General features: G+C 44.0%; 1 protein-coding gene across 4 annotated transcripts in view; it reads left to right on the top strand.

Annotated features, from left to right (window-relative positions):
- The window catches only part of CTNNBIP1 (catenin beta interacting protein 1), a 33212-nt gene extending 10795 nt beyond the window's left edge, over positions 1-22417 (top strand). For 2 of the 4 annotated variants that reach the window (XM_032708811.1, XM_032708812.1), the window contains exons 2-5: positions 5989-6078; positions 9165-9286; positions 9746-9836; positions 20377-22417. In XM_032708811.1, coding sequence (XP_032564702.1) covers positions 9191-9286; positions 9746-9836; positions 20377-20435 — 246 coding nt within the window. In that variant the 5' untranslated portion in view covers positions 5989-6078; positions 9165-9190 and the 3' untranslated portion in view covers positions 20436-22417. The remainder of the gene's footprint in view (positions 1-5988; positions 6079-9164; positions 9287-9745; positions 9837-20376) is intronic. The other 2 variants (XM_032708813.1, XM_032708814.1) reach the window with 1 other exon arrangement.
- Positions 22418-22618: the final 201 nt, after the last annotated feature.

The raw sequence follows: 22618 nt of genomic DNA on the forward strand, positions 1-22618 counted from the left end.
GGGAGTCAGAGTAATTTAGAAGTTCTATATTATGAACCCATCTGTGGCCTTGTCCATCAAAGAATCCCATCCAGGTTCTGAATTCATATGAATGTGGGTGGAAGTGAGGGAGATATAGTTACAAATCTGTAATTTTCAGTTGCTGTGTGTTGGAATCCTCTGCTGAAGGTTCAGTCAAAACAGTTCTTGCTGCTGAGGCTTGAGTTTCCTGAGGAGCCGTTTCCATCTGTTGGTAAAACAGACGAGTTAAACTGAGATGGAGTGCAGATTTCTCCTGTCTACATTTTTATAAAGTGAAAACCCACTGATGTTCTAAATCTAGGCAGGAAAAAAAATAAAAGGGGCAGCTAATGGCAATTGCAGTGTTTTTTCATGAGTTATTGCTGTGTCCGGGGTCAGTAATTGAAGAGAAAGCCTCTGCAGTCTTTCAGTTCACTTTTGGGGAGGAATATATTGTATTTACATTAAAGCCTTTTGGGGACAAGTAACAACGTGGAGAGGTAGGGAAGCATCTCAGGGCTAGTTAAAAATACTGAATCCCCTTCTATGTGGGTAATATAATTGTAAAGTATCCCAGATGGTTTTCAGTGAAATACCTGCATCTCCAGCTTCCAAATGCACGTTTGCTTTACTCTCATCTTTTCCTGCCTTGCTAGAAAGGGTGGCTTCAACTGGGAGTGGTTTGGGTGCAGGTGATGCTGAGAGCTCCTTTTGCCAGGGGGCCAGGATTGCACATCCCCTTCCCAGAGCCCAGGATTGCACATCCCCTTCCCAGAGCCCAGGACTGCACATCCCCTTCCCAGAGCCCAGGATTCAACATCCCCTTCCCAGAGCCCAGGACTGCACATCCCCTTCCCAGAGCCCAGGATTGCACATCCCCTTCCCAGAGCCCAGGATTCAACATCCCCTTCCCAGAGCCCAGGATTGCACATCCCCTTCCCAGAGCCCAGGATTCAACATCCCCTTCCCAGAGCCCAGGACTGCACATCCCCTTCCCAGAGCCCAGGATTGCACATCCCCTTCCCAGAGCCCAGAATTCCACATCCCCTTCCCAGAGCCCAGAATTCAACATCCCCTTCCCAGAGCCCAGAATTCAACATCCCCTTCCCAGAGCCCAGAATTCAACATCCCCTTCCCAGAGCCCAGAATTTAACATCCCCTTCCCAGAGCTTAGAATTCCACATCCCCTTCCCAGAGCCCAGGATTCAACATTCCCTTCCCAGAGCCCAGGATTCAACATCCCCTTCCCAGAGCCCAGGATTCAACATCCCCTTCCCAGAGCCCAGGATTCAACATCCCCTCCCCAGAGCCCAGGATTCAACATCCCCTTCCCAGAGCCCAGGACTGCACATCTTCCCAGATCCCAGGATTGCACATCCCCTCCCCAGATCCCAGGATTGCACATCCCCTCCCCAGATCCCAGGATTGCACATCCCCTCCCCAGATCCCAGGATTGCACATCCCCTCCCCAGATCCCAGGATTGCACATCCCCTCCCCAGATCCCAGGATTGCACATCCCCTCCCCCAGATCCCAGGATTGCACATCCCCTCCCCAGATCCCAGGATTGCACATCCCCTCCCCAGATCCCAGGATTGCACATCCCCTCCCCAGATCCCAGGATTGCACATCCCCTCCCCAGATCCCAGGATTCAACATCCCCTTCCCAGATCCCAGAATTCAACATCCCCTCCCCAGATCCCAGGAGATGGGTTTGGCAGCAGGCACATGGGGATGTCAGGCGTGCTTGGCTCTGCCCACTCCACATGTTGGGCCTTGCAGAGCCGAAGGAATTCCTGGGATCCTCACCCAGCCCACTGCAGGAGTGTGGGGAGGGACGTGCTGAACACCAGCACAGCTTTCCCAGCTGCTGGCTGACCAACCTCCTTCCCTGCTTGGGAAAGAGAGGGAATGTTTGCAAATTCAGATGTGTTGCTTGGGCAGAGCTGGGCTGGCAGTTTGGGCTGTAATATTTAGATCGTTGTTGTTTATTATTCTGTCGTGTGAATCATCTTAAAAATAAATGAGAACTAAGTTTCGTTGCCTGTGCCTGGCAAACAAGGGAGAATGAGGTGACCCAATTATGTCCATTTGCAGTGTGTTGGATGCAGCAGGACAAGCTTGAAGGATTTAGTCTTTTAACACAGTTTAGTGAAGAATGTTGTAATTTCAGACTCAAACTGCAGCTTCTGAAAGGCACAGGTTAATCCTTTTTATGAGAAGGGAATTGAAAAGTGGCACAGGGGAGTAGAGGCACGTTTGGCTGCAATAGGGAAGTCCTGGCAGCCCAAACTTTCCTGTTGGCTCTGCACATCTGCCTCCCCCTCACCTGGAGAGACCAGTTCCAGAGCTGACAGAGCAGTGAATTCCCTATGGCTTCACCAGCCTTTGGCATCTCTTCCTTCAGTGCTAATAATCCTGCATATGATTCCCAGAAATTCAGCTGAGACCCCAGGATTTCTTTGTTAGGCCAGTACATATCAGTGAACGTGTCACTGGGCTTTGGAATTGCTTTGCCTGTTCATTCCCTTGGATGAACAGTTTTCCAGTTGAGCTCTGTTGATGCTGTGGAGATTCCTTCAGTCCAGTACACAGCAGTTCTTGTTTTTCTATCTCCCTGTCTGGCTTTTTGTGCTGAAAATACAGATTGAAATGTTGATTTTCAGCGACTGTTTCTCATATGCAATATAAGATGCCTGAACAAGAATAGGTAAATAAATTAACTGTGTGTTTTAACTGTACACAGTAGGATTCATTAGTGCTGTTGATGAGTCTGTTGGTGATGGGTGGGATGTGCAAAATCAGTCTTTATCTTTGCTGATCAGCTGACATTCCACTCCCAGCATCCAGCCCTTGGCATCCTGGTGCCAGCTCACTTTCCTTATGCTGTTGTAATTCAGTGACATGTACTTTAAAAACATGTTTCTTTTCAGTGATTGTGCCTTATATTTTAGCCTAAAAACTCCTTTATCCTCACAATGTGGGGAAGCATCGTGGTCTCTTAAGTGACAGCACTTAAGCTGACACTTTGACCTTTGTCCATCTCCCAACATCTCTGAACCTGTAATTATTATTTCTCTGCTTTTAATTTTTTCTGTAAGTTAAATACCCTCTGTAGCAGTCTCTGGCCCAAGTGTAAACCATTGTAAAGAAGTAGAATTATTTAGGATGGAAGGATAAGCATGAATTGAATCTGGGATCTTTGTGCTTAAAATACATTTTACATTTCATTTCCATGGTAAAGAGCCTTGCATGGTTTTATCTCTTCTTAAATCCAGTCTAGGAAAGTAAGCCCATTGGGGCAAGAGCAGCTTTGATTGTCAGTTTGAGAAATGTTTTGTATTCTAGTGATGTCCGAGTTGGAAAGGGTTCAGTTATTTCTTTTCTCCTGCTCCTGGGAGTATGTGGTGGGAGTTCAGCTTCGACAGAATCCCGTGACCAGGACAAAATCTGAATCTTGTGAATCATGGAGGAAGTGCTGATCAGTGGGATGAGCCCAAGCAGCTGCACACAGTGATGCTCAACCCCACCTGGATCTGGCAGAATTAGAAGGTAAAGGGAGCAGCTGACACTTGTTTAGACAGTGACAAAAACTGGGAACCGAGTGTTAATGAAGTCCAGATGAAATGCAGCAAACACACTCTCCCTTTTTTATCCTTTTTCCCCCCCTCCTTTCTGTGGTCAACAAGCAAAGGCTGATCTACACTAATTCCATTTTTCCATGGCTGTTCAGCACTCCATGGAGATGCCATCAGCAGCAGGGAAGCAAGACAGGAGTAGCCAGAGCTACTCCACTGTTCTGTACTCCAGAGAAAAGCTGAATCCAAGATCCTGCTGGAGCTTCACCTGGAGGTTCTCTGCAGTGTCTCTCAGGAAAAGGTGTTGGGAGCAGCTGAGCTTTATCAATGGCTTAAAAGAAGCCAAAAGTAAACAATGTTCTGACCTTGCAGGATTAGAAAGGGGATAGAGGTGAGCAAAGAAGGGGAATTCAGAGCTGGGAATTGCAACTGAAGCAAAGCACTGCCTGACCTGGGAAATCCTTAAGGATGGATCATTGAGGCCTCGGGTCTATCAGGACTCTTAGGATGGGGAGCAGAGCTCGTGCCAGCAGTGATTCAGCTGCTCCTCAGCTGTCTTGCTAAACTCTCTCTCCTATTTTGCACTTCTTCCCTCCCACCCCCAAAATACACAGTTGTGAAATATTTTTAGGTCTTATTTCTTAGGGTTTGTTAGAGATGAATGTGGAAATGCTGGTGTGCAGTTGAAAACTCTGGAAGTATGAGCTGCTGTTTAGAACTGATGGGAACAAGTTGGTGGAAGAACCTTTATTCTTATTTTGTTCTCATACTTAAGCAAAAGTAACGAAACCTAATTTTATTTACTCCAGTTATTTTTGGAGCCTTTAGCAGCAAAGGTGCTTGTTCTTCAGGGGATGTGCCCTGTGGTTTAGCAGAGGAGTTCTCAAGTTCTGGGGTGCAAGGTTGATGTCCCACCCGTGTGTGTGGTGTCAGTGGTGAGGTGAGTTCAGCTGGGGACAAACCCAGCACGTTCCCCGTGCTTCCTATGCCCTTATCCTCTCCTTTAGGAAGGAGCTCACACAGTTGTGGTATTTGTGCAGTGGTGGGGGTGGGTGGGTCTTTGAAGTCCATAGAAGTGGGAGCAGCAATTAGTCACTGGAATAGGTCCCATTGTCAGTGCTGGAGATAATCTTTCCTGGGACCCTGTATTTAGAGGACAGGAACAGTGGAAACTAATTAGTGAGGTCTGGCTTCAATAATCCTTTCAGAGCAGGCAATTCCTCTCCTCTGGAGAGGTGCAATGCTTCTTTTAAGCCATTGATACAAGCTCAGCTGCTCCCAACACCTTTTCCTGAGAGACACTGTGGAGAACCTCCAGGTGAAGCTGAAGCTGTAGCAGGATCTTGGATTCAGCTTTTCTCTGGAGTACAGAACAGTGGAGTAGCTCTGGCTACTCCTGTCTTGCTTCCCTGCTGCTGATGGCATCTCCATGGAGTGCTGAACAGCCATGGAAAAATGGAATTAGTGTAGATCAGCCTTTGCTTGTTGACCACAGAAAGTGGGGAAAAAAAAGGATAAAAAAGGGAGAGTGTGTTTGCTGCATTTCATCTGGACTTCATTAACAAATGGTTCAGGTTTGCATATTTACCCTAATCAGAAACATTTCATTAAATACAGATATTTATGCAATTTTTCACCTGATTCTGGCTGTGATGCTGTCCTGCACTTGTTGTTCCATTGCCTGTTACAGAGGGTTTGAACTGTCACTTCATTTGTGACATTGAGCTGCTTGTCTTAGAGGCTGATGGGGTGGGTAGGAAGTACTGAATTCTTACCATGCCCTGAGACCTAGTTGTAAAATATGTTCAGAAATATGTCAAAAGTCTGAAAACTGGAAGTAAATAACTGTTTCTGGCTGTTGGGGACTGAACAGTGAAGTTGGTCTGAAAAACTCTGTGCAAAGGGTTTTCCAGCCCAGCTTTCCAGTGCCAGTCTTTGGAATTGCTGTATTCAGATGACACAGGCAGGGTTGAAAACAATAATTTTGGTCAAAATCAGCATGCTTTACATTTCTCCCTAGTTATCCTCAAATCCTTGGTGAGATATGCCTATTTTGGGATTTTTACTAGAAGAAACTCCATGTCACAATGTCTGTTGGTTTTTCCAGGGGGTTGGTTTTTCTGCTGAAATCTTCCTAAAGAATGCAAAGCTTGAATGCATTTCATTCTCAAGGGGTTGGGAACGTCACTGATATGGTCAGGGTGGAAATCCTGCAGATGAAGAATGGCTTGAATTTTTAAAAACTTACTCTTTAAACAGAAAAAAGGGTCTCCAGGCTCCAGACAGTTGTATGAATTTTACCTAGGCCGTGTTCTGAAGCAGACTGGGATTTCAGGGCTTATGGAATGAAGGGTCTTTCTGGGGTTCAGCTGTGGATATTTCTGTAATGCTTTGCTCATTTGTTTTCACAGGGCAGTTTCCTCATACATTTTTCCCAGCCACAGTCACTAATCAGGACTGAACACGTGGGTTATCTCATCTGCTGTGGTTTTTAGAAGCAGGTACGTTGGCAGGGAAATCTGATGGTTTTGTTGGTTGGGGATGGGGCAACAACGACTTCATCCATCTGCCAGAAAGGATTGTAGGGGCAGGGAAATGCTGCTTAAGTAATGTTTTGTTATGTAGAGCATATTAATGTAGCTTTCTTGAGAAAACAAAGCTGAGAAATGCTTTGATAAGATTTTTCAGTCCTTCCTTTGTAATGATGGATCGTGTTGTTGTCTGGGCATGGAGCAGCTCTGTACGTGGGTTTGGAACTCTGATGTAATATCTACTGGGTACTATTGTCATCCTAAACCCTGTCTTATGAAAGCTTTATGTAACAGGAGCAGAGATATGTTCAAATTTTTCATGCTGGGGTCTCAGTGCTGTTTTAAGACTGTTGTCTTTCTACTCTGATGTCGCCAAGTAGGAAGAGCTGTGATGGCTGAGGCTGTTGACCAAAATAATTGTGTGGTGAATGAAAAGCAGCTTAATTTAATCTCTTTATATATATATTTTGGGCCATATTGAGTGCTTTTTCCCCCATGTTGCTCGCTATGTGGAGCATTCAGGCTTCAGGATCTTTATCCTTCCTGTTAAATAGGTGGGTTCACGACAAATCCATTTTGGCTGAAGGTTCCTTTAGAAAAAGCAGGTTTAGACAGGAATTTCCATCACCCCTTTTTAAAGTTTGAAAATTAATAAACAACTGGAATATAACTATGATGGGAAACAATGAATGATAACATGTACAGGCTGCACAGTGTCTTATGTGCAGTAGAGGAGTGTTGAAGTGGACGGGTCTTCCTCGTTGGCACAGGGGCAGCCAGGGCATTTTCTTGGTGCTTGTGGATGGTGCCACCTATTGATATCCCATATATTTTGTTTCATTTTTAAACTGTAGATGTGTTACCACATTTCAGGGTTTTGCTGCCATGGTTTTTCTTTCCTGGGTTGATTGGTTACTAGTACAGCACCTTCCCTTTTCAAGTAACAATAATTTTTTTTTTAAATTATTTATAATATTAAGAAGCAGTCACAACCTTTCAGCCTGACTTGGTGTCTTGATAAATGTTTATTGTTTAATCAGTCTCTGGATAAACATAACTTAGCGTCTCTTGCTCTAGTTTTGTTCATTGTCTTACTGGTGGCATCACTTGTTAGCACTCAGTAAATTGCATTGTGGAGCACATGCTCAGTAATATAATCCAATTTACTTATTTGAGTTGACACTACACAGAAATAGGGAATTGTTTTAGTCTTCCTTCAGAGAGCAGTTTGCTGATTATGGCAAAAAAAAAGGCAAAAAATCACCTTGCACATGTACAGGCTGCAAGTTTCCAGGCAGAACCATCAACAGCAAATCAGCTTCACAAAGGTCTTCCCACTGAAACTTGTTCAGGAAGGGCTGTGATGGATCTTTCTCACTTTTTACTGCTGTTATCTCCATGCTCAGTAATGTGGGTGGCAAAGCCTATCCCAGCAGCTGCTGCTGAAGTTTGCATTGCTTCTGACTCACTCAGGAGGGCCTATGTGGAATTTTAAACTGTTTCCACGCCCAGATTACTTTCCCTTAAAAGTCATAATGAAAATGAAGTGAGGGGAGAGGTTGGTAATGACTGCAGGAAAACATTACAGGGAAAAGTGTGTTTGAACCTGCTGGGGTAGAGCCTTCACTAAGGCAGCCTTGGGGGGTGTATTCCCTTGGTTACTGAGGTTCAGAAAGTCAGATTTATAGCTGGGTGTAGGACCAGACCCAGTTCTGGGGATGAAAACTAATTGGAGACCTGCTCTGGAGCCACTTCTCTGAGCTGTGTGTGGTATAGGAAGGGCTGGCTCACACCTCCATCCACAGAGTCATGGAATCACAGGATGGTTTGGGTTGGAAAAGACTTTAAAGACCATCCCATTCCACCCCATACCATGGGCAGGGACACTTCCACTATCCCAGGTTGCTCTAGGCCCTGTCCAACCTGGCCTTGGATACTCCCAGGGATGGGGCAGCCACAGCTTCTCTGGGCAACCTGTGCCAGGGCCAAACCACCCTCACAGGGAAGAATTTCTTCCCTATATCCCATCTAAACCTCCTCTCTCTCAGTCTGAAGCCATTCCCCCTTGTCCTGGCACTCCAGGATTGTAAACAGTCTCTCTTCATCTCCCTCCAGGTCCTGGCAGGGGTTACATTTCTCCAACCCACAGCACCTGTAAGAGTTTAGTTCAGTTTGTGATGCTGCTCTAAAAGTGTGTTATTTGAAGCACCATTATTTTCTGAATTTCAGTTTATGTTTTTACTATTGTTGACTTAATAAACTTCAAGATCATTTTTAAGAGCAGCTGAAGAGTATCTCTGTTGTTTTTGTTTGGTTTTTTTTGTCTCAGTAAACACTCTGTTGTGGAACTTAAATAATGACCAGATACATAATAAAGTATAATCATGCTTTGTGCTATAGAATTCAGATAGCACAGGCTGTTTATTCCGTAACATCATTATTTTTTATTAAAATAAAAAAGCAAAAGTTCACGTTTGAAATGATACGAGAAAGGATGATAAACTCCTTTCCTGCTCCTCTTGGCTCTTCTTTCTCTCCAAAACCATTTCTTAAATTTTAGCAGCTTTTACAGAAGTGCAGTGGCATTTTTAGATGATATATAAAGGAAAAAATAAAAAGAGGGAGGAGGAAGACTTAAGAGCTTTAGATTTCACACAGCTTTTGTTTAGCCATTGCAGGCTCGATGGCTGTGCTTTCTGCATCCTGTTTTCATTCTGGTTGTGCTTATTTATGGAAAACACCCCAAACCACGGTCTCTTCTGTCAGGGTGAACCTTTCATCTGGTTGTTAGAATTCTTTTTCTGCTCAGGCAGTAAGGTAACCACAGATAATGAGCTGCTGGGGATGTGAACATCAGCCTGGGTGAATGTTTGCATATGTAAGGCCCGATTTAGCTGTTCACAGTTTTAAGGATTTCTCCGATGAAGGATGTGATTCCTTATTCTCCAAGGATATTCAGGGATCTGCCAGCTGGTGAAAAACAGGTAAATGAAACTTCTCCTCTGTTCCTGTTATACCCCATTAACTATTTTAGTTTGTCTTCTTGTGATCCTCAGGAAATCCAGGAGCTGGCAGGAGGGGAATGAACCGTGAGGGCGTCCCCGGAAAGAGTCCGGAGGAGATGTATATCCAGCAGAAAGTGAGAGTTCTACTCATGCTGAGGAAGATGGGATCAAATGTAAGATGCACTTCATAGCCCATATTTTATGGCCTTTCAGATATTTTTGTAGTAACTGGGATAGTGCTTGTAGAGATGGGCAGGTGAGGGTCTGGTTTTACCACTGAATTGTTTTAGCCATCGCTGATTTAACCATTATCTGCAGTTAAACACAATTGATTTTTGCTTAAATATTATGTGACTTGTGATGCCTGAAACTGCCATGTATGGATAAATGATCAGATGTTTAGATTTAAAGCTTTTCCTCGTTGGAAAAAACAGCAAAGCAAAGGGACTGTTTTAAGGTGACTTTGAGTCTGCCCATGAATTCACACCATCCCAGTTTGCTGAGGGTAGAGCTGCACAAATAACAGGTGATTAAAGTGCTGGAAGGAGAATAGAGGCAGCTGTGATGTTTTGCTGGGGGGTGGGAGATGATGTGTCCTGGTTTTCCCTTTGCTGACTGCCTGTCCCCCCCAGCTGACGGCCAGCGAGGAGGAGTTCTTGCGCACGTACGCAGGGGTAGTGAACAGCCAGCTCAGCCAACTTCCCCAGCACTCCATTGACCAGGGTGAGTACTGACCTTCCTTGCCTTGGGTTTGTTTAATCTGTGAGGGCAGTCTCATAAACCACCAAACTTAGGTGCCTGTGCTTCTGCATTAACCCCCCCTGCAATCCCAGATGTGCAAACCGTGGCTTTGGGAGAGAACGACAGTGAACTGGTCAACAGGTGGTTTTATTTTAATAGGTGAAGTCAGTCTGCTCTAAACCTGAGATTCATTAGGATGAAGAGCATTTTTAAACACCTTATTCTCCATGATAACTCAAAATACTGATGGCCAAAGTCCTGGGAGCTTTAAATGCATGTATAGAGCTTCCTACCCTGATAACTCAAAAGACTGATGGCCGAAGTGCTGTGAGCTGTAAATGCATGTACAGAGCTTCCTACCCTGTTTAATACATTAAATAGAAATAGATTTTAATCTGATAACTTGATTCTTTTTCTGTGTGTGCAGGAAAATTTGGTTATGCACAGGTCCCTCTAGTTCTTAATCTATTCAGTATAGACCCTCTGCATAAGATGTAGATCATCTGAGTTTTTATATTTATTCTTACACTGGACATCTGTGGTTAAAAAGGAATAAGACTGGGGGTGATTTGCAAGCACTTTCTTTGTACTCTTCAAACTGGGAGTTTCATAACAAAATAAAATGCAAAGTAAATACAGATTTCTAAGGTGCAACAGCATGTGTTAGGCGTGTGATAATTTAGTTACTGTGACTCCAGTTGCTTGATAACACTATTGTCACAAAATAAAATGGAATCATCTGACAACATCTTTGCTTTTTCACATCTCCTTGAGTGTGGGAGTGAAGTGCAATGTTACTATTTCAGCAGAGTGAGAGGGAAAGATTGACAATAGGAGGAATTTGTTTCCCATTGCGTTTCTTTAATTTGCACAGCGTAATTAATTCCCAGACAGGGGCAGCAGACACGTAATAAGTTTGCAAATCTGCTTTGGTTTATTTAGATTCCCATTAAGGGGATGAACTACGTGCTGGTTTTGTTAATTCTTTGCAGAAGTCTTGGTAAACAACTGTGTGGAGCTGCTGTGAGTTCCACTAATCTCTTGTGGACCTGAATGTTTCTCACTGAATTTATTTCCCTCCCCTGCCCAGACCTGGTGCCAGGTCACGTTCATAATGCACACTTTGCTACTGAAGGAAGATTGGGAGACTCCAATGCCAGAACTGAGCTGAGCAGAAACTTAATATAGATCTGAGATATTTAGAAATGCATTAGAAACACAACCTGCACAAACTTGCTGTTCTGTTTTAAGCCTGTGTGTTCATTCCTCACATAGCTGGGGGTTGGTGGAGGTAGATACACTTGAATGTTTTGGCTCAGGATTCTTCAGCTCTCCTGCCAGTCTAAAGGGGAAATCTGGCAGTTTCTTGTCAAGAACTAAGGTAGACACATTCAGTTAAGAGAGATTTGCCTTAGTTGCAGTTGGCATTTTTTGGCGTTGTCCTTAAAAAAAGTTTCATTTTTCACAGTGCAAATCCAGGCTGAATTACCTGCACTTTGGCAAAGATGAGAGAGACAGAACTCCAGCCAGGGGACACAGATCCTTCCTACAGCTCTGCTCCTGCACACCTTGATCCAACTCACTGTCTAAACTGTCTGATTTTACTGTCTATGAAATTATATTTTTCCCACCTTGCAGACTCAAAAAATTGAATTTTGATGTGACTTTTAGAATGTTACCGAAAGAAAGACCAGGAGTTCCTTGGTCTGCTGCTCAACTCACTAATCAGGCAATGCAGGAAATGTAAGAGCTTCACATACTGTTCAAAAAGTGGTCTTTGTCCTATATTTGAACAGTTGGCAACTGATTCCTCTGTCATCATTTTCATGAAGTCCTTGAAGATTCTTAAAACTTTGTCCATAGGGAAGTGAAGCCGTCCCTGGGGATGCTTGTTTGGATCTAACCTGAGACTCTCATGTCTTTTCTGGGAGATTTGACCCCACAATCTGCCTTCAGTCTTCCCAAATTATAATTAAACTGGTGGCCTGACCGGTAAGATTTTTCTTGTGGGGGGGGGAAAACAACAAAGGAAGAAAAGAGTTAAATATTTAGAGAAGTGGGAAAGGATGTTGGTTCTTTTCACATTCAGAGGAGCCATCTCTCCAAATGAAGGAGAGAAAAGCATGAAGTACAAATGGAATTGAGGAAACATAACCAAATACTTTCGGCGAAAGACGAAGCTGCAGCTGCAATTTATTGCTCAGCACTTGGATTTCCTCAGAAATCTCTCCAGGTTTCTCTCAGTCAGTGCTGCTGCTGCCCTTTGCTCTGGGGTGTGGGGGCTCCACAGCAGCAATCTCTGTCTCTCTGTCTCTCTGTCTGTCTGTCTGTCCCTTCTGCTGCATCCTGGGCTCGGTGACACAGGGAGGGTCCACTGTGAAATGACTGGAAATCAGGAATACAGTCACAGGGGCGTCCAGTTTTCCACCCTGAGGGAGATTCCATCTCCACTAGATGGCATTATCTTGTGCTGAAAAACCCATGCACCGACTGCTCCGTGTGCTCCAGGGTTGCTCACAGGAATTTTCTTCCCTGCTTTTCTGCTGTTTCCACTGAATCTCCTGTGGATTTTTGTTTGTTTTTTTTTTTTTAATGGAACTTGCCTTACACAACAACAAAAGGTGTGTTATTTAAGGAGTAACTTCCAAGGAGTTGGCCCTCAGAGGGTTTCACGACCCTTTGTTCCACAGCCTGACTTGTCCCAGACCTATCTTTAGAGCCACTTTCCTCCAGCAGGCACAAAAGACACTGAGCTGACTTCACATCCCCATTTTGTTCACAAAAAAAAAAAAAAAAGGAATGACATCCTTGGCATTAGCACTCTGAGAGCTTTGTTATGCACCTGCAGGTTTCTGTGGGTCGCTCCAAAATGCTGGAGTCTGGCTCCAGAGTTACAGGAAGGTTGTTTGGGATTGGTTTGGTTTGATTTTTGCTTTTTTTTTTTTTTTTTGACAAGAGTATAGAAGTCTAGAATTTTTTAAGTGTCTCACAGCCTCTATCACAGTTTTTATGCTTTTCTTTGTTGTGCATCCATGCAGTGCTGGCTCAGAAGGGCTGGCTGGTGGCCTCCCAGCAGTGACCTGAGGCAGGACTGCTGAGCTTGGCAGGGGATGGTGCTGCCCACCAGGATTTCTGATAGGGATCTGCCAGTCCTCTGTGAGAGCCTGTTTGACCACAGGGAGTCACTGCAGCCTCTGTGTCCATTTTTTCAAGGCACTGGCACATCCCTGCAGAAAGAAGTTGACACTGTCCCTGCTGAATTCAGGCTTGTGCCATAAACCCTCAGTGAGCCTCAGTTAATAACAATATCTCTGACATTTGAAGTTCCTCCCTGATACTCTGCTTGCTGTCTTAGGGGCCAGCAGTGGAAGTTAATGGCTAATTTTGATCAAGAAGCATCTTAGAATACCTCTGTAATTGCTAAGTGAGCCTGAAGGCTAAGCCTCTCCTTGAGTTTGTGGTTATTTTTACTGGAAGAGAAGAAATTTATATTATTTATCTCCTTATTTCTTATCTTGCTTTCAAAAGGAATTCATCTGTTCAGATGTAGAAGATCACTGGGTTAGAATTGTTTACAGATTTCCTTTTACATCTGAAACACCTCCACTCCTGAAGAATTGCCTGCTCTTGGAGTGAATCTTGTTTTCCTGACAGGCAGCTCAAAGTTATTCAGAGCATCTTTGTGTAAATCACGTAGTAATGAGATATATCCCAGCCTTTCTAAGGTGTTGGAGCAGATATCAAGTGGAAATCAGTGCAAATCTTTCTAATTTGTGTTCTAAACTCTTCACATTTAGTGTTGCAACATGTATTGGAGCAACAGATCTGTGAAGGGATCTTGAATGGCCAGAAAATGTACTCCAGTCTGAAAATAATCTTTTTTTTTCTTTCTTTCTTTTCAATTCCAACTCTATTTGCCCTTTCTTTTCAGTGTATTCCAGACTCTCAGGAAGTGCTGAGTCCCTCAGTGTGTTGACTTTGATAGTCTTCTCTAGAGAAGGCTTATCTGATATATTAAAAATACTTTATTATCCATTGCAAGGTGAACTGGTAGCAGAGGGGATGAGCTCTCAGTAACCCAGAAAAGCTTGAACAACAGTTATAAACCTCCAAAATGAGGTATTTAATACTTAAATGTAGTATTAATTAAGAGTCTAACATTAATGTCGTGCTCACATCTTTTATAACCATTTTAGTTTTCAGTCACTGCTGCAGTGTTGTTAACACCTTTAGGAAAGTGTAAAATACAAGGTGCTTTTCTTTCCTTGGGGAGCTTTTTATCTGGCATCTATGGGTTGTTTGTTGCTTTGTTTATGGCTCCAGGAATAACTGAGTAACCCAGAGGCATCTCTGTTCAACCAGTGTGTGTGTGCTGGAGAGGGGATGGAATCAGGAGCTGTTTTGGGATATTAACATATTGGTCTTGCCTGCATTGCAGCAAGAGCTAAGGCAGCTCACACTCCTTAGGTTTCTCCAGCTCAAAATGGTGAAATTAAGGCTTTCTCACATATTTTGGAGGACAAGCAAAGTGCCTCTCGGGAAGTTTTCTGCTCAGGGGCATCTCCTGCATAAAAACCACATTTCCCATTCCCCAGCTCCTTCCATTCCTGAGGAGTGGGCTGGCACTGGGCTCTGGCAGGTCTGGAAATGGAAGCAGTGCAGTTTGGAAGCCTGAGATGGGAATTATGCTGAGACCTGGGTGATTGCAGCTCTGGTGTTCCTATAGCAACAGGAGTGTCGTGCTGGCTCTTGGAGGAAGCTGCTCCCTTGGGGAGGGAGGGCAAGGCTGAGCTGCAAACACGTGCCCTGCTGGGTGGTGGGGCACCAAAACCCACCCCAGGCTGGCTGTGGAGTGAGGAGGGGCCCCTGCTCATGGAATGGCAGAGAGGGCTGGAGGAGTGGAGATCAAGCTCTTCTCATCAGTGTGGGTTTCTTCTGTTGAGCACGAGGCTTGTTTTAATGTGCTGCTCCTCTCAGCAGTGCAGGGTGTATTTTTAGCATGCCAGACTGGGATGCCAACACTGGGAATTTCAGGGAAGAGTTAATGTTTAGAAGGTTGTTGCTTGAAGGTGGTTGAAGAAATGTGTGTGTACAGGGATCTTGGGGGAAGTGAAGAATTTCTTTTTTTTAATTTGGCAGCCTTTAAAAATTCACAACAGGCTAAACCTTCTGATCTCTTAAAGGCTTTTGGGGCTTAATTAATTCTGCAGGTGACTACAAACAAATCAGGTGTCTATTTATCATTCAGAGAGCACTTGGAAACAGCAGCTGTAGATGTGTCAGCATCTTCCTTTGTGTTAAGGCAGTGTGGTTTTAATCCAGCTTGTGTCCTCCTGGCTTGATGTCCCTGTTCCCAGGTACCTGCTGGGAAAGCATCAGTGTCAGTCATCCTGGTGCAATTTTCTGGAATTTAGGGGAGCTGATGAACAGTTGAACACACTGAGCTCAGTGGATGTCTCTGGTCTTCACTGCTGTGCAGCAAAACCATTTGACCTTCAGCTCATCTTGGCTTGCCAAGACTGAAGTCCAGTGTAAAAGATCTCTGAATTCAGCAATCCCAACAACTGCAGTGGGAACATAATCACAGCAGGGTTTTTTTGGAAGTTAGTGGGGTAGGATTGGCACTATTGCCTTCCAAGATGGGACATGTGCTGCCAGCTAATTATTGGTAATTTCTAGGAAGGAGGAGGGTGGGAAAGTGGGAGAGGCAGAAGAAGTGGGAGAACTATTTGCATGTCTGAAAGTTTGTGGCAATTAATGCTTTGCTCATGAAAGAAGGTGGGGAATATTTAATTGGGTTTACGTGTAAGTCTCTATTTCAGTGTGGAAATGTGTGCCCAGAACAGGGGCAGCTGTGGAGAGAGAAGCTGTGGAGGTGCAGGAGGTCATTGTTCTATACATTAATTACTGGAAGTGAAGGATGTGCTAAAAGTAAACCTGGTTCACCGTCCTATTGTCTCAGCCACAGGCTCTTGGCAATGTGCAGCTTAACTTTATAACCTGTGCTCTGCTTTTCACATTTATTTTACTTGATTAGCAGGAAAACATCCGTTGTTGGAGCCAAGTGGGACTGCAGGAGCAGCTCTGTTCACTGGTACTTTAATCCCTGCTTTCCTTTGAGCACACAGAAGCCCCAGCCCAGTTCTCTGCCAGTGTTTGTGTTTGTACATGAGCACAGGCACTGGAGAATTGCTTAATGAGCACCTCGTTAGCTTGGTTTCATTTAGCTCTGGGGAGTTCGGGTGGTAGGACTGGGCTCCAACAAACCCTGCTTTTGTGCTGAGAAATGTGGAGGACGTTTCTGTGGACAAATGTCACCCAGGTTCTTTTGCTCCAGGACATCTCGAGACATAACCCTGCTCCCTCAGTGGCTTCTGGGAGGTTGGGAGCTCTGGGGGGTGTCCATGGCATTCCCACCCTGCTCCCTGACCCCGCTGCCCGTGGCCCCACCAGCTCTGCCAGCCTGCAGGAACTTTCTGTGTGGCTGCTGTTGTTTGGACAAAGTTTGCCTTCCCCTTAGTAAAAATTATCACCTCACCAAGGGTAAGATTTGATCTTTAATGTGGGAATAAAAGAACTGAGCACAGGCTTGAGTCTTTACTGCAAGATGTTTTCTGTTGGGTGTTGTGCCCTCGGGTTACCCACCCACTTACCTGTCTACCTGGAAGATATTATTATCTTCTATATGATAGATCAAATTGTGTTTTTAAAGGCAGTTGCCTGAGGCTCTTGCAAATGCTGAGTTGCACGTGATTCCTGCAGATGAAAACATTGGTGGTTCTACCAAATAACAAAAGCAACCGAGGAGGGGACAGGAAATAAAATATCCAGAATTGGGTACAAAATTCATTCTTTACTCATCTGGCTTAAAACTGTACCAAGAGACACAGAAATCCATAACTTCTAATCTTTTTCTTCCTTTCTGAGATGAACAGCTAAACCCCTTCTGCCACCCCTGGTCCTCGGTGCCCTCCTGTTCCTTCCTGGGCATTGTTTCACTGCTCCCTGGTGTTTTGGCAGAACTTTCCAGCTTTGTGTTGCCATCAGGTTTCATTAGTTTATGATTTACTCTTCTGTCCCGGGCTCCTTTGTGAAAGTACGAAGTAGAATTGTTGCAAAAGTGCCAAGCATTGAGAAAGTACAGTTGTAATCCCTTTTGTCCCAATGATTTTCCTTTCAAACACAATCCCTGACCTTTCCTTAACGAATTGTTTACCCACCTTGGTCCTTGATTAAGATTGCCCTTTATAATTTAAAAAGTACCACGTGGGAAGCTCTGTGTTATAAAGTGCTGGAGACCATCAGAGAGGGAGCAGCTTTCTGATGATGCTATGGTTTAAAAAAACACCTGTGCAGTGAATTCATGAATTCAGGTACAACCTGTAGTCATTGTAATTACATTGATGGTAAAACTGAGTGTGGTTTGCTCTGGCTGTGAAAGGCTGAAATCTTGAATTCCAGACCCACTCTCCATCCACTATTCTACTTCCTTTAGGATAATCCAGTAATCCTATAGATGTTCAAGCATTTCTCATACTTTTACACTGTTCTTTGTTGTGCTTGTGCTTTGTCTTCCAAATAGAACACGGGTTTAAAATTCGGCTTTTTTACTGCTCCTGGATTTTTTTTGTACTCCTTTCTCTTTTCCCATTGGAAGTCGAGGGAAATGTCCCAGTGTCAGAAGTTCATGTTGACAGTGACACTGGTGCTGAGGCTGTGCCAGGTGTGCCCAGGAAATGGGAATGGGAATGGGAAGGGGGGGCTGAGGGTGACCCCGCTCCCAGCAGGAGCTGTTTGGGCTGTGAAAGCCAAACTGAGCAGCAGCATTCCCAGCAGCATTCCCGGCATCCCCTGTGCCCAGAGCTATTTCTGCTCATCATGTGTCTGAAAGGGCTGTGCTGTGCCTGGGAACGGGGCTGGGAGCTGGGATTTTGGGGCAGGCGGGAATTCAGACCCTGTTTATTGTGTGATTATCGGGAACGGCGCTTCCCTCGTCTGCGGGGGACTGGTGAGGATTTAGACACCAGAAAGGGGAGACCCCAGGAAAACAATCAACATCTGTTGAGTAATCCAGCTCATCCCTGGGCTGGCCTGACGTCATGTGTGATTTTGTGGTTGCCAGGCGACTCCAGCTGCTCCAGCCTCCTCCTCTCTGGAGAGGGATCCATGGAAAACACACCACGGGCTGGGCTTTATCTGCCCCTGATTTCTTAACGCTGCTAAACGTTCCTCCTCTTTCAGCAGGGAGGTGTTTTTCAGAACCCTGGCAAATAAAATCCTTTTTTTTTTTTTAATTATTATTATTATTAATTTTTTAGAGGGCTGGTGGTTCTTGTGCATTTTAAAAATCAGCGAGGCAGGTTGTTAATTCCGAGCTGGATCCTGGTGCTATATATCATTTATGTTTTGATCAAGGAAAAAAAAACAGTTTGTGGAGGAGATGAAAAGGGAGATGACTGCAGGGCTTCTGAGTGCTGGCAGGAGGGTGCATCAGAGCAGGTTTTGATGTAGTTTTATATAAGATAAGGGTCCTACATATGAAAAACAAACTACTCTTTGGTCCTTAATATTTCCTCCTTTGAGTACGTGTAACAAATAAATTGTGAAGTGTATACAGGTAAGTGTGGCTGCATTTCCTGAGCATTGATTTAGCTTTTAAGGGCATTAGCAAGGGGAATTTACAATCATTTTTGGCCACTTTTCCTGCTATATTGCAACTAAGGAGCAGATCAGATAACTGGGAAATGGAATCCATGTAACTAAAACAGATGAGGAATTTTTATTAGTCTTTTTTTCCCCCTTTTATGCAGGTGTATAGGCAGAAGTTGCTTGGGGCACCAAGCTGAGATCTCCTTCTTGATATGCTTCAACTAAAAAAGGCTGGAGGAATTTTAGGTGCTGATGCTCCTCCTGAGTTGAATTTGAACTTTCCAAAGCCCTGTAAGAGGATTCTGTGGAGCTGAGCAGTTACCTGGCTGGGATGGGCAGTCTGGGGTGCTTTGGGCATTTCCTAGTTTGTCACCTAATCCCTTCAGAGAAGCTTTGAAGAAAAACTTCCTAAGTAAAATCATCCCAAGCAGACTGAACTAGTTAATGAAGGCCAGAGTGGTCCTTGTTGCCCTTAAACACTTGGGATCCCTTGAAGGGAGGACATAATTTTTAGAAATTACATGGACACTGACTGGAGGATTCATCATGTTTTCTAATCAGATAAATGCTGTGAGAGGATCTACAGATGAAAGAAAGCTTTTCCTTTTATCTGACTTTCTTGGGGATCAAATTTTTACCAGAAAAATTAAAAATACTGCACTCAGCCCTTCAGGGGTTGTTTTCCAGGTCTTGTCTAGACTGAGTATACTGATTTAATCCACTGCTTTGACACTGCTGTGTGATGTACTTTTATTTCCATATTGTCCTGGAGACATTTCTCTTTAATTGCCTGCTGGGCCACACTCCAGAGCTGGGAAGTCCAGAGAGCAGATTTCTCTTCTGAAGATCTGGAGGCATCTTTTTGGAAGGACAGGAGCTCAGCATGGAGTGTTTTTCCCAGCTTTTATCAGATGTGTTTCTCGAGCCATTCAGGTCTTTCTACTGTCAATGCCCACTTGAAAGGCCACAGAGTTTGCAAAGACTTGGAGATGGTTCTGGGAAGGTAATTAACCTCTTTCTGTGCTTAGGGACACGAGTTTGGATGGTGATTACACAGAGTTGATGGCCTCCATTAAAAATAGAAATCCAATAACTGAGGAAGTCCACACACTGAATTCTTCTGGAAAAAGATTTCTGCAGGCTGGGGATGAAAACACTGCTTAGCAAAGCTGGATCTCCTCCTTCCTGGGCAAATGAAAGCCTTCAGTGTGACAAACATACTGCACTTGTTAGGAACATTTTCAAGACATCTTAGTTTATAAAGGATGCTTAAGTGATTTTTAGTGGGGGGAAAATAGCAAAAACCTTTCAGCTGGGCTATTAAAACAATTTATTGTTCTTTAAAAGCAAAGAGTAATGAGTATCTCTGTGTAAAGATACAGTAAAGAATGCCTAAATGTCACTTAAAAAGGGCAGTGATGCATAGGGAAGTACAAATGTTATTGAGCAGTCAAGGTCCTTGTGCTTCAGAGAAGCTCAATAAATTTCTTAAGCAGTGCTGGAGTTTACAAGGCAAAAAAAAAAAGTATCTCAACATGCCTGTGGTGACAATCCTCTGAACACTTTAAGTCTTGCTTCTTAGAAATGTGTGAAAGCAAGGAATTCTTGGCTTTCTTTAAAACCAAACTGATTTCCTTAGGCTTGCAAAGGAAGAACACTTTAAATCCACTGCTGAAATGTTTAAATCACTTTAAATGCCAGTCCCTTCCCCCCCCCCAAAAAAAAAAAAAAAAAGAAAATGCAGCTTTCTCTTCTTTCTCTCCTCTTTTTTGCTTTCCTGTTGATTTTTTGGATGTGTGGAGTGACAGTTTGGGCACTGCATCTTTGAAGGAAGTAATTCTGGCCTGTTTTCCTGTGCCCTTTGTTGTTGCAGGTGCTGAGGACGTGGTGATGGCGTTTTCCAGATCAGAGACAGAAGACAGAAGGCAGTAACTACAGGACACCTGAACAACACGGAGCTGGAGAGGACAGTGAGATCCCTGAAGATAGAGGAGGATGGCTGAGCATTAATAAGTTCCTTTGCCCACCCTAATTGTCCCTTGGTATTCCTTCTCCTTTGTAATGTTGTTTCCCTTTGCCCAACCCTCAGGATGCATCTCACAGCCATCCATTCCTGTCAGATTTTGCTCCTCAGCCAGGCTGTGTTCATTAAGGACAGACCCAGAGGGGTGGTTTTGGTTGGCTCAGAGGGACAGGCAGTGGTTGGCTAAAGGAAGGCAATTTTTTCAAACTTGACCAATGGAAAACCTTTTATCTCGCGGTTTTATTTTGTATTTTAAAGAAAAGTCTCTCGACATCCTACTTCTAAAGAAGCTTTTCATGCTGTGGTGCTTATTTAGGTCAAACTTGTGAACTTGAGGAGGGTTTGATTTGGCTGCATAGAACTGGAAGCAACTTGTGATTGGGTGACAATGCAAATGCTTTCCCTTCAGTTGGCTTGCAGGTATTTTGCTGACTCCCAACATTTTCATGGCAGGAAGCTGATGTTTTGGTGCATTGGTTATTTCTTTACACTCACTGACTTGCAGAGGGGGGTGGGGGGGAAGGAGACAAATGTGCTTTGCAATATTTATTACACCTACACACATATAAAGGCTTGCTTTTGGGGGGGTTGTTTTGGTTTTTTAGGGTTTTTTCTTTGATCGGCTTTGGAGTCATGTTTTTTGATTTCCTTTTGGCTGCAGTGTTTCTGATGCAATCAGTTTTTCCACACTCAGCTGCTCTGTGGCCTCGAGCTCTTTTTGGGAGCATGTGTCGAAAAGCAGATTTGGTTCAATAAATCCACCTGTTTAGGCTGGAACATGGAGATTCCCAGCCCTCCTGGGCTGTGCCATGAGCTCCTGGCTCACCTGGCTGCTCAGGTGGCTTCTCCCTTTGCTTCTGACAGAGGAGCTGTAGATGTTTTGCAGGAATTGCAAGAATGAGATCTATGGCTGTGACATGAATTTGCCAAATTTGTATAGAGGATATGTGAACTTGTTTAAAATAGTACAGAGAGTTCCACTTTAACCCTTTAACTGCTGCACAAGACTAGCTCTCACATTAGGAAAAATTAATGATCATTAACTTAAATCCAGCTTGCACTGGGGTTTAATAAACTGAGTTTCTGGTCGCTTGAAAAATTGTACCTGGTTTGCCTCCTTGCAGCTGTTTGGTGATAGGGAAATGCTGTGGATCCCAAGATAATCCCATTTTCTTTAGGCACTATTCCAAGAGGCAGGAGCTGCATTAAGCTGTCCAACACTGAGTGTACAGGTGACACTCTCAGGTTTACTCTCCTTGTAGCTGCAGGGCCTTAAAACACACACACACACACATAAACACACATTTACAGACTGAAAAACCTGCAGTGGAATTCCTGAAGTGCACTGACTATCCAGGAATCTGCACATGGTCTTTAGCACTGCTGCCTAAAACCAAGCACTTCATTCTCTCTCATGTGTGTGCAGGTGGTTTTTACAAAACTTCTGGATTTTGCTGTGGGTTGCACTGACTTTTGAGATGTTTCAGAATCTATTAAAGCTGAACTCCATTTACCTGACCCTGGTTCCTTTGGTATGGTTGTTAATTACTCGCAGTGACAATTCTAGAACCTGACTGTGACAACATGACCATTTTTGTGGCAGGAGGTTCTGCTGACAGGATGCTGTTCTGGTGTCAAAATAGGGGAAAAGCTGGAGAAAACCATGGACTGTGTGCAAGTGGAAGAATGGACTTGTGAGCAGAAGGAGGAAATTATCTTGAGCAAATAAATCCTGTGTGATGAGAGCAACTGTACATCTGTTTATGAAAACACTCCTTTTAATTCAGTTGCAGCTTTGTAAAGTCCAATGTGAAGGTAAATCTCTCTCCCCTGTTCGTTGGGGCCGGATGAGAAATTTCTTTATTAAAATAAACCAGGAATGAGCCCAAAAGATTCTTTAAATTTTGACCTGGTTGCCTAAGAGGCACTTTAATGTTAACTTTTGGTGCAAAGGGGGGCAGCTCTTAAAGGGTTAATTTAGAGGGGTGGGGGTGTTTCTGGCTGGAAGGGATGGGCCTAAAATGAATCCTCCATGTGTATCTGTGGCATTCCTGAGCTGGTAAATCTTTTCAAGAAGAAAAGCAAAGTGTTT

Source organism: Chiroxiphia lanceolata, chromosome 22 (genome assembly GCF_009829145.1).
Source record: "Chiroxiphia lanceolata isolate bChiLan1 chromosome 22, bChiLan1.pri, whole genome shotgun sequence".
In the NCBI taxonomy this organism is placed as follows: domain Eukaryota; kingdom Metazoa; phylum Chordata; class Aves; order Passeriformes; family Pipridae; genus Chiroxiphia; species Chiroxiphia lanceolata.